This window comes from Procambarus clarkii, chromosome 52 (assembly GCF_040958095.1).
Source record: "Procambarus clarkii isolate CNS0578487 chromosome 52, FALCON_Pclarkii_2.0, whole genome shotgun sequence".
Lineage (NCBI taxonomy): Eukaryota > Metazoa > Arthropoda > Malacostraca > Decapoda > Cambaridae > Procambarus > Procambarus clarkii.
This window is the reverse complement of record NC_091201.1, coordinates 13,290,248-13,303,054: the sequence shown is the minus strand read 5'-3', so window position 1 is coordinate 13,303,054 and position 12,807 is coordinate 13,290,248. Positions and strand designations below refer to the sequence as shown.

At 49.7% G+C, this 12,807-nt stretch overlaps 1 protein-coding gene across 1 annotated transcript; it reads right to left on the bottom strand.

Moving 5' to 3' along the window:
• Window positions 1–12,153: 12,153 nt before the first annotated feature.
• LOC138352123 (antifreeze protein Maxi-like) lies at window positions 12,154–12,570 on the bottom strand. Its single transcript, XM_069304382.1, has one exon. The coding sequence runs from the start codon at window positions 12,568–12,570 to the stop codon at window positions 12,154–12,156; it is 417 nt and encodes a 138-aa protein (XP_069160483.1).
• Between the last annotated feature and the right edge of the window lie 237 nt (window positions 12,571–12,807).

Here is a 12,807-nt window from a genome sequence, read left to right as displayed (position 1 = left end):
TGATCTAAGAGCGACGACGATCGTGGGATCGGATGCGCCCCGGCGTATCTGCAAAGGGTTAATCGCGAAGCCGATTGGCGAAATGCATGACGCGTATCACCAAAAGCTAATGTGCCTCGCGGCCAATAAACGCACAGACAGACAAATGATTGGGGAGCCCCAGGGGTCCCTCAGGGTGACAAGCACCGGCCCCGCCCCGCACAGAGAACACTGGGTAGCAAAACCAAAAACTTAGCTCCGGGTCACCCCTGTTAACATCTTCCAGGAGGAGGATTTTCCACCGCTGTCGGCCCCGGACCTATCTCAACGTGATGAACTGTGTGTTGATTCCCCTGCTGGTATCTGCCCCTGTGTTGGGTGGTGGTGGTGGGGAGTTTGACTTGGGGGTTGGAGCGGCCCCGTCCCCGCCACCGGGTTTCCCACCTCCGACGTCCCTGCCCCTGTCGCCCCGCCCGCCCCGTCTCGGCCGCTCATGCCTGCTCCGTCCCTGCATGCTGCGTCTCCAGTCCCTTTGGATGTTTGTGGTGAGGAGTCTCCTGCTGTGTGTGGTTCGGTGCCCCCGGCTGTGGAGGCTGCAGTTCTCAGGGGCTGGGCCTTGAAGGCGCATCCGTCGGAGAGTTCTGCTGTGTTACGGGATGATGGGGGGTGATAGCTCGGATGACCGGCAGCCCGTCTCCAAACGCTCGAGGCGGGTCCCGAGTGTGTCTCCCCTTCGTGGGGTGCATTGGGGGCAGGTGGAAGAGTACGTTGGTGTGGCGTCTCCTGCCGAGGTTAGCAGTGATGTAGGGGGCTCTGTGCTGCCTCCGGAGTCGCCATGGTGGGAGGTTGCTCCTGCCGGACGGGACCTCGTCGTGGTCTTACGGAAGGATTTGCACCAAGGTGCCTCTGCTCCTATGCCCAGTGGCAGGGGCCCTGACTCGACTGTGTCCTGTGTGGGTTCCCCTAGTATGCAGCCCCGTGTGAAGCCCCGCGAGAGGCCTCGTGAGAAGCCTCGTGCGCCTGCCGGTACAAAGCCCTGTGCGGCGCCCGGAGCACCTCCCAGTGCCGATTCCAGTGAGGACCCACCTAGTGTAGACCCCTTCCCTGTGTTCGCGGCGGAGGGGCGTGGTCCCACAGTCATGGGTTTTGGACCTCATTTGGGATGACAGGGTGCGTGAGGGCCCGTGGTGCTCATCGACTATTTGGGTATCGAGGTTAAAGGGGTTTATTTATGGGGTGCCTGATTGGATGCCTCGGCCTTGTGCATCTCCTGGTAGACCAGTGTCCGAAGACGTCCAGCTGGTCTGGGAGAGGTACTGCTTGCGCTTCCCAGTACGGGAGTTTCCGGAGAAGTATCAATAATAGTGCCTGTGTTTGCTTGTATACTCCATGTCTGTGATTTTGTTCCCGTGTCTGCGGTTCTATGTCTGTTTTGTCTCTGTGTTCGGTTTCGCCCTGTTGGGAACTGTGCTTGTGTGCGTGTTCCGGATGCATTTTTTTTTTTTTGGTTGTGCGGTGCTGTGTGTTTTGTGTCCTGTTGCTTGAGTTGTTTCTAGGGCTGTTTGTGTGTGTGTGTGTTTGCCGGTTCCTGCGTGTTCCGGTTATGACTTCCTATCTGTCTTAGATTTTAGTACTGCTTGTGTAGCCCTTCAGGCTGGCTTGTGTTACTAGATTTGTATTTATTTTGTACCATATCGTTCTGTGTCTTTTTCATGTTTCCTATTGTTTTCCTATGCTTATTTGCTTTCGGTTTTATGTTTCCTTTCTCTGTTGTTCACATGTTTGTTTGTGCTTTATGGATCACTGCTTGTACTGTTTTGCCTAACTGTTTTTATGTGTATTTGATGTACTTTATCAATAAAAAAAGTCACCTGAATTCGTCGGGGGATGGAAGTCCCCAGACGGAATTCATATCATTGATGCTATAATTGCTGAACCAGTGTGAAAGGTGACGTATTTGTGTATTTATTAATTATTGATCTTTGGGATAGTAATTAATTGTTCAAGTGAAGTCGAGGTTGATTACCGTTCTCTTAGCACTTTGGATACAGAAATTGTAGTAAACTATCGAGGGGCGATAGTAACCGATGACGTAACTCTTACTGTGATTAATCAGCTGTCTGGAGTACAGGGATTAATGAGAATTACTCACTGAATGCTCGACAGGTAGGGTGTTTGTGTAATTCTGATTTACTAGTGACAGTTATAAAGTTTGATTTGTCTGTGGGAGACAACATTAAGTTAACGTAAGTGTTACTTTGATATTAACGTAATCAATTAGTCATTGATTTTTTATCTTTCGAGGGACGGAGTGTTAACGTAAGAATTTAATTAGGAGGGTTGCTGGAGTTGCCAGTAACCCCATTAGTCAGTCATGTCATTGATAGGCTACAAATTTGATTGCATTGCAACTGCTTTTTGCAGGGAAGGTGTTACAGATCTGAGTCCAGCGTCGTAGCACGGAGCAGTGACGACAATGCCATCTGTGAGTCCGCTCCCGAAACCCCCTCTAAATGGACGACGCCATCTAGTGAGGACGGGATATACCGGCCACAGGTGCTGGATTCCCGTCTTAATCAGCTCGTAACATAGCCGCTGCTGACCTCTGTTGAGGTGGTGCTTAGACAGCAACACCATCTATTGAGCTGATAGGTGGACGTTTGTGTCTAAGCCTGTAAGTGAGGTGCCCTAGAGCGTCCCCAGTACTAATGACGTGTCTGATTACAGAGTCGACCTGGGACTGCTCTATTGGATGAAGGATTAGTCTACCCAAGGCAGCCAAGGTCTCTCCACGAGTTTGCTGAAGAAGTTGTGAGCCACCCCCGGACGAACACTGCTGAGAGTGTTAGCCTACCTGTGACGTGGCAGTATCAGGAATCGCCTTATCCGAGGCTGGCTGGTGGAAGAGACTAACCACTGTGGTGTTTAGAGAGGAGAGTGATCAGCGGGATCACACGAGGCTCCTGCCTAGGGCTCACAACCCTAGTATCGGTCGTGGAGTGGCCTACACAGCGGAGCTGATTGGAACCTGCCAGCTACAGGCTGGATTGTGGTTGAAGGCCTCCACGACGGAGCACCCAGTGGGACTGTGATTTGGCTGGCCTGTGGCCAGGGTAGATTCGCCGAGAGAAGCCAAGAGGATTCATCGTGGGCCACGGAGGAGGGAACCAGGGCTACTCAAAGTGCGCACCGTGGAGCATCCTGTGTCTTCAGAGGAAGACAACCCTGTATATTTTCGTGTAGTTATAACCCCCGTGTGATTGTTATTTATTTATATGGTGGTGGTGAAATAATATATATAAATCAGAACATTTGTATCCCTCCCCCCCTTAATTTAACTCGCGTTACGGAACACACCCCTTGAAAGCCACTACTAACTTGGGGCCGGATTCCCAAATTCTAATAACACCAGAAAAGAACCCGGTTACGCCCCAGTAGGGCCGTAACATAATTGGCATCCCCAGTGGGATCCGACCCTTTGTCAAGTGTGTTTGACAGGGGTGGTGATGTAGCGCATCCCCCTGTAAATAATTCCCCCTGTGTGCAATTATTAGGACGTTGTACGTCCCGTGCGGTGCTCGGTGCGGTTACGTGCATTATTGTAGTACGGTGCCCGGTGTGATTACGTGCAATATTGTAGAGTGCGGTGCCCGGTGTGATTACATGCAACAGTGGCAAGTGCGGTGCTAGGTGCGATTAAGTGCTAAAGTGCAATATTGGCGTAGTAAAGTGAAGCGGTGTGTTAAGTGCTAGTGCTCCATCTAAGTGACAATGGCAGAAAAAGCGACCATCGACGATCTGGACGATGTTCAGGCCTTTCTGAACAAGGAAGGTCTTGCCAGATTAAAATATCTGGGAAAACAGGAACTTGTACTAGTGAGGGCCTATCTGAAGATAAAAATACGTGCCAGTGATTCCCGTGTGGAGATCATGTCCAAGGTTCACCGGCATTTGAAGGCCGAGGAGAAACAGGAAAGCGAGGCACAAATTACAATAGAAAGTGAGGAAGTAGCTTCCACTGAAAAGGAAGATAAGGGCAGTGATATTGAAAGTGATGCAGGTGAGCTGTATATAAGCTTGCTAACTCTCAAAATTCATGCCTTGGAAATAAATCGCGAGATAGAATGGAAGAAATTAGAAATGGATAGAGAGAGACAAGATAAAGAATTGGAGATGAGGCGTTTAGAACTAGAGAGAGAAAGGGAAGAGCGAGAAAGAGAAGAGCGAGAAAGAGAAGAGAAACGAGAGAGAAGAACGAGAAAGAGAAGAACGAGACAGGCAAGAACGACGAGACAGAGGAAAAAGACAACATGAGTTAGAAGTATTGCGATTAGGTGGTCGGAGGCAAACAACGGACACAAGCATTTTCAATCCAGTAAGGAACATCAAAATGGTCCCGAAGTTCAACGAGAAGGAAGTTTCGAAGTTCTTCGCAGCCTTCGAGAAAGTTGCAGCCTCTTTGGAGTGGCCAAAGGAGAATTGGGCCATCATGATACAGTCCGTCTTGACTGGGAAGGCCCAAATTGCCTACTCCACGTTGTCCCTTGATGACTCCTGTGATTACGACAAGGTGAAGAAGGTAGTGCTCACGGCTTACCAATTGGTACCTGAGGCATACAGGCAGAAGTTCAGAAACCTGAAAAAGACCTCGGAGCACACGTTCACCGAATTCGCGACCATCAAGGAACGACTTTTCCAGGAGTGGTGTGCTTCTCGGAAGGTGGAGACCAAAGAAGACCTCGAGTAGCTCATACTGTTAGAGGACTTCAAAGATTGCCTAGCAGGGGATCTGAAGACATACCTAGAAAAGCAGCAGGTGGAGACCTTGAGTGCAGCAGCCACCATGGCTGAGGAGTACATCTTGACGCATAGGTCTTCCACTAGGTATGTCCCGAAGAATTACCCTCGTCTGTTTGGCAAACCTCGTCATGACGAAGAGAGACCCGTCCCACAAAGCGCTATGAAGACTCCCCCAAGTAGCCCTCGAAGGACTAGTCCTAACAGTCCGAAACACCGTAGTCCAAGGAGGAATATGGTGTGCTGGACTTGTGGGCAGAAAGGGCATGTAGCTGCTATGTGCCGAGGCAGAAGAGGTAGCGGCCCACGTAGGGAGGTGATGTTGATGGGCTGTGTGACACCACCAGTAGGAAGCCAGTCTATGACTAGTCAGGCAAGACCAAGATTGTTTGCCCCTCACACTTCAGGCGGGTATGTATCGAGTGATCATACTGGTAGATCAGTTGTAGTGCTCAGAGATAGTGGAGCAGCCCAGTCCCTGATCGTGAGACTCGTTACCCGAGGGAGTAAGTGTAGACGGGAGACAAAAGGTTGTCCTGGTTGGGTTTCCTAGGACGCGATATGTTGCCCCCTTAGTGCCGGTACATCTAGACTCGCCTTACTTCAGCGGCACATGTGCGTTGGCAGTAGTTGATACCTTGCCTATAGCTGGGATTGACGTGATACTAGCCAACGACTTGGTGACAGATTGGGACTACAAACATCTCAAGGTTGTGGACGAGTCAGCCGGAACAGCAAGGTCCGAGGTAACAGCTGGAAATGGTAATATCCAGGTACAGGCAGGCGGACTACTTAACATGTTTAATCTTTCCTCTACCTGACAGATCGAGGGCCTTCTAGTAGAGTCTCCTAATTCTTCTCCTGACAAGAAGCATGAGGTTATGGTGGCAGAAGTGACTGAGCGAGAAGAGAGGCCTCGTGTACAAGCACCCACGGATACCCAAGAGTCTGGAGTGAAGGCGGATGAGTACTTGCGGTATGGCAAAGTACAATGTATACTGAACTTGCCAGAGATTCCCCAGACGTCAGAGGTATGTGAAGTATGTGCGAAGGTTCTAGTGCCCTCTTCGGTCCAAACCAGGCTAACGGATATAGCCGGCTATGGACATTACAGGCTCATGAAACTTATCCCTAAATTAGCCAAATGGTTCTTGGCGGTATTTTGTTTTGTTCTCGTGTGTGTTCTCAGTAAGGACCAGTGGGCGACCCGACAGATGATGGCTCCCGTGAACATCGTGAAGAGATCCCAGGGATTAGAGACGTGCACTTTGAGTGTTGCAGTCGAAGAAGGGACCTGGAAGGTGATGGTAGACACAGGAGGTATGAGAAATGACATTATGAATGAATGTTTCTGACAGGTTGACACCCCCCGCGTGATTGCTGAGCCTAGATGCAGCGTTATACGGAACGTTGGTCGACCTGACGGTGACAGAGCGAATACCATCTTCGTTGTACAAGCAGCTCTGTTGGGACTAGGTGTGGGCCTAGTAAACAGTGGTGCTGTAAGTACTGTCTTAACAACTATCGCTGTCACTCTAAATTATCAGACCCCTGTATTCCAGGTTCCCGTCTCCCTGAAGGACTACCGGACCGGTACCAGAAAGGCCGTCTGTGACCAGCCATCAACGGTGCCACGACACAGAGAAGTGTCGATTCACCCCAGATCACGTCTATACCGATCCTTACTCGAGGCACGTGAGATTATGCCCCTGCTTGATATCTCAGTGAAGGGGTGGGAGTCACATCAGGCAGGTCATTGCCTTCCATCTGCAAGTTTCCTTCATGCCAGAGTCTCTCATTAGGATAGTTTTCCGGACAAGACATCCTCGCCACTCCAGTTCATAGTTTATGTGAGACCATTTGGAGTTGTACCCACGTATTAATTTGGTTTGTCTTCTCTTTTATAGAAACCCAAACCAAATTCTTTTTGGTGGGGAGGTGTCACGGACCCGAGTCCAGCGTTGTAGCACGGAGCAGTGACGACAACGCCATCTGTGAATCCGCTCCCGAAACCCCCTCCAAATGGACGACGCCATCTAGTGAGGATGGGATATACCGGCCACAGGTGCTGGATTCCCGTCTTAATCAGCTCGTAACATAGCCGCTGCTGACCTCTGTTGAGGTGGCGCTTAGACAGCAACGCCATCTATGGAGCTGATAGGTGGACGTTTGTGTCTAAGCCTGTAAGTGAGGTGCCCTAGAGCGTCCCCAGTACTAATGACATGTCTGATTACAGAGTCGACCTGGGACTGCTGTATTGGATGAAGGATTAGTCTACCCAAGGCAGCCAAGGTCTCTCCACGAGTTTGCTGAAGAAGCTGTGAGCCACCCCTGGACGAACACTGCTGAGAGTGTTAGCCTGCCTGTGACATGGCAGTATCAGGAATCACCTTATCCGAGGCTGGCTGGTGGAAGAGACTAACCACTGTGGTGTTTAGAGAGGAGAGTGATCAGCGGGATCACACGAGGCTCCTGCCTAGGGCTCACAACCCTAGTATCGGTCGTGGAGTGGCCTACACAGCGGAGCTGATTGGAACCTGCCAGCTACAGGCTGGATTGTGGTTGAAGGCCTCCACGATGGAGCACCCAGTGGGACTGTGATTTCGCTGGCCTGCGCCAGGGTAGATTCGCCGAGAGAAGCAAAGAGGATTCATCGTGGTCCACGGAGGAAGGAACCAGGGCTACTCAAAGTGTGCACCGTGGAGCATCCTGTGTCTTCAGAGGAAGACAATCCTGTATGTTTTCATGTAGTTATAACCCCCGTGTGATTGTTATTTATTTATATGGTGGTGGTGAAATATTATATATAAATCAGAACATTTGTATCCCTCCCCCCTTTAATTTAACTTGCATTACGGAACACACCCCTTGAAAGCCACTACTAACTTGGGGCCTGATTCCCAAATTCTAATAACACCAGAAAAGAACCTGGTTACGCCCCAGTAGGGCCGTAACAGAAGGGCTACAAGAAGCGTAGAGTAACTGATAGGAGGTTACTGGAGGTGTCTGCCCAAACCCACCTTGTTGTTGTTGCATTAGTGATTATAGAATTAGTATGTCTTGCTTGCTTGATTGATTCCTCTGTGATCACTCAGTATGTTCAAGTTGGTTAATTTTGCAGCACTTGTGGCTTGTGTCTAGCTGTCAGTAAAGGGGTCACAGGAAGGATTTCGAGTAACATCATATATATTTCTTTCGTTGTTGTAGCAGTTAGTACTTTGTTGAATAAACTATGTTGTTATGTTGAACATTGTCTTTTTGTACACCCCACACATTTTACTGATATATTATTGTCCTGCCATGTTAACTGAAATTACTAATACTATTCATATTGAGACTGCCTTTGAGATTTGGGCTGAATTCATAAGCACCACATAACTTTATAAATAACGTTGTGAGAACCCATGACCTACTACTTTCGTCATTCGCTCCATCGAATGACGAAAGTCGACAGCCTAAGTGAAGGGGATTTCAAACATTTGAGGTCTCAGTGTTTGCTCGCGCCTAGTCAATTGTTTCTCTATGGTCTCCAGAGCGAGGAATGAGCTGCTTACTTCACTCAACGTGTTAGATAAGCAAGTCCTTCCTCAGGAGACCCATCTAGACTTTCAGTTAAAGTTGACGGATGTAATAGTAGAATATCATGACAGGAATAAGGATGAAGAAATTAAATGTTTTTCAAATCCACAAAAATTCCAAAATCATGAAAATACTTTTTCACACACCTAAACCATCCTGTCCACATAAACCATCCTGTCCACATAAACCATCCTGCCCACATAAACCATCCTGCCCACATAAACCATCCTGTCCACATAAACCATCCTGCCCACATAAACCATCCTGTCCACCTAAACTATCCTGCCCACATAAACCACCCTGCCCACATAAACCATCCTGTCCACATAAACCATCCTGTCCACATAAACCATCCTGTCCACATAAACCATCCTGCCCACATAAACCGTCCTGTCCACCTAAACTATCCTGCCCACATAAACCACCCTGCCCACATAAACCATCCTGTCCACATAAACCATCCTGTCCACATAAACCATCCTGTCCACATAAACCATCCTGTCCACATAAACCATCCTGTCCACATAAACCATCCTGTCCACATAAACCAGCGATCGGTTTATTCGAGGGTGACGTATCTCTTAAATAGTGGCATAAGAGTAGGGGCGACCTGAAGCGAGTTGGGTGTTCGTGCCTTGAGGAACCAGAGCTGTGAATCCTACATGAGTGTTAGGCTGGTGTACCTCATTGGCACCTGTGCCGTGACTCTTTACACGCAAGTTAAGATTGAGAGGAGCCGATTAGTGGCATAAAAAAAAAGTGTGTGGGCGACTCAGCAGAGCGCCATATTTGGACGTCGTGCAACGAGCGTCAGTACTTCCATATTTTGCGGTAAGTGTTTATATAACTGCCACATGTTGCTTGTTGTAGTGACATCGGTTGCCCGGCGATCTTGTATAGTGTTTATAAATGTAGATTAGAAGGTTTGTGAAGGTAATGAAGTGATATAATGAGTTTAAAGGGAATTGGCATAGTGAAGATGGGAGCGACGTATGCTCTCTCGCCTAGGGTCAGGGGCTGACTGAGGGGAAAAGTAAACTGGTGGACAGAGACGTTGGGTGTGGACGTGTCCAGATAGGGGAGTATCCCCACAGTAGAGGCCGGCGTGCGAACAATGGAATTGTGAGGAGAATTTTCTTTGGTGAATGTTATTTGTGTTTCGATGGTATAGTTTATTATTTTGTTGTTATGGAATTACAGGTTCATGCCTAATGGACATGTCGCATCCAGAGTTGGAGTAATAGTAGTGGTACATGATGGACACTGTTTGTCACTAAGTGATGTAGCTGCGAGTGCAGAAGCTGAAAGAGGATCTACTTAATTTGAAGACCCAATGATGGATGGTCCCAGTTGTGATTACCAGGAAGATCAATCACCATAGAGGAGACTTTTGTAGTGAGACAGGCTGGTCTTCAGGGCGAGATACAGAGGGTTGTTTAGACATCATTATATGTTTGAGAGGCGGATGGATCCATGTGGTATGTATGCCTGACGCAATGAAAGGTGAGAGCGTTGATGTTTTTTTTATATTGTTAAATTACACGTACAAAGCCTAACCCAGATGCTGAGGTGACTGAGGCACAATGGGTGGCTGAAGAGAAACAGGCAGCAGCCTGGCAGAGACAATCACGTGGTGTATTGTTCATAGGGAAGAATGATGCTATTTATATAGAACCATTATCTTATATTACCAGTCTGTTCTTTATTACTGAATGTTTGTGATATATGTTTGTCAGTTAGACAACCGTGATTGTCCGGTGATGAGTTCTAAGAGGAATGAGATAAATAATTACAGGCCGGACGACTGCATACATAAAACAATAAGGGGAACTTGAAGGAGGTCAGCCATAGACCAGGAGAAAGGGTAAGTCATAGTGGCTCAGTTAGGGTGTGTACTCGTGACGATGGGCCAGTTCTGAGCCGACAACACATTTAAAAGACGTTAAGTCACTTGTTAACTTTCAGGTTCTTTACCGGGTGACTCTCCAGTGTGTGCTCCGCTGGTGTTAGTAGCAGTAGTAGTGGTGAAAACATGATAATATTGTTTTTTTATATTTTATTTAATTGGCTGCTTCCTGACGAAGAGAAAGTCCGGGGTAAAATTAGGTGACAGAAAGTTCAAAGTGCCCTAATGCCCATGCACCGTTTCACCCTCCGCCTCCACACCACCCACACACACTCTCACCCTCCAGCTCCACACCATCCACACACACTCACACTCCGCCTCCACACCACCCACACACACTCTCACCCTCCAGCTCCACACCACCCACACACACACTCTCACACTCCGCCTCCACACCACCCACACACACTCACACTCCGCCTCCACACTACCCACACACACTCTCACCCTCCACACAACCCACACACACACTCTCACCCTCCACCTTCACACCACCCTCTCACACACTCACTCTCCGCCTCCACACCACCCACACACACTCTCACCCTCCAGCTCCACACCACCCACACACACTCTCACCCTCCGCTTCCACACCACCCACACACAAACACTGTCACGCTCCTCCTCAACACCACCCACACTCACACACTCTCACCTTCCACCTCCACTCCACCCACACACACACTCTCACCTCTCCACCTCCACTCCACCCACACACACACTGTCACTTCTCCACCTCCACTCCACCCACACACTCTCTCACCCTCCACATCCACACCACCCACACACTCTCATCCTCCGCCTCCACTCTACCCACACACACTGTCATCCTCCGCCAACCCACATCACCCACACACACTTCGTCACCCTCCGCCTCCACACCACCCACACACACTCACCCTCCAGCTCTACACCACCCACACGCACACTCTCACCCTCTACCTCCACACCACCCACACACACACTGTCACCCTCCACACCACCCGGGAGCCACCCGGGAGGGAGCCGGTCGGCCGAGCGGACAGCACGCTGGACTTGTGATCCTGTGGTCCTGGGTTCGATCCCAGGCGCCGGCGAGAAACAATGGGCAGAGTTTCTTTCACCCTATGCCCCTGTTACCTAGCAGTAAAATAGGTACCTGGGTGTTAGTCAGCTGTCACGGGGTGCTTCCTGGGGGTGGAGACCTGGTCGAGGACCGGGCCGCGGCGACACTAAAGCCCCGAAATCATCTCAAGATAACCTCAAGATAACCTCCACCTCCACACCACCCACACACACACTCTCCCCCTCCACCTCCACACCACCTACACACACTGTCACCTTCCGCCTCCACTCAACTCAAACTCACTCTATTCCTTCACCTTTACAACACCCACAAACACATTCTCACTCTCCACCTCCACACCACCCACAGAGTCTGTCACCCTCCGTCTCCACACCACTCACACACCCTCTCACCCTCCACTTCCACACCACCCACACACACCCCTCTCACCATCCATTGCCACACCACCCACACACCCTCTCACCCTCCACCTCCACACCGCCCACACACACTCTCACCCTCCACCTCCACACCACCCACACACACACTCTCCCTCCTCCTCCGCACCACCCACACACACTCTCGCCCTCCGCCTCCACACCAAAAACACACACACACTCTCACCCTCCACCACCACACCATCCACACACACACACTCTCACACTCCACCTCCACACCACCCACACACCCTCTCACCCTCCGCCTCCACTCCACCCACACACACCCTTTCACCCTCCACCTCCACACCACCCACACACACACTCTCCCTCCTCCTCCGCACCACCCACACACCCTCTCACCCTCCGCCTCCACTCCACCCACACACACCCGCCCCACCTCCCACTGGCTAGTGATGCAATAACACAGTTGCGACTTTATGTTGCCTGACTGTTGATGTTGCTGCCATAACTGTTGTTGCTGCCATAACTGGTGTTGCTGCCATAACTGTTGTTGATGCTGCTATAACTGTTGTTGCTGCCATAACTGTTGTTGCTGCCATAACTGTTGTTGCTGCCATAACTGGTGTTGCTGCCATAACTGTTGTTGATGCTGCTATAACTGTTGTTGCTGCCATAACTGTTGTTGCTGCCATAACTGTTGTTGATGCTGCCATAACTGGTGTTGCTGCCATAACTGTTGTTGCTGCCATAACTGGTGTTGCTGCCATAACTGTTGTTGATGCTGCTATAACTGTTGTTGCTGCCATAACTGTTGCTGCTGCCATAACTGTTGTTGATGCTGCCATAACTGTTGTTGCTGCCATAACTGTTGTTGCTGCCATAACTGTTGTTGCTGCCATAACTGTTGTTGATGCTGCTATAACTGTTGTTGCTGCCATAACTGTTGTTGCTGCCATAACTGTTGTTGATGCTGCCATAACTGTTGTTGCTGCCATAACTGTTGTTGCTGCCATAACTGTTGTTGCTACCATTACTGTTGTTGCTGCCATAACTGTTGTTGCTGCCATAACTGTTGTTGCTGCCATAACTGTTGTTGATGC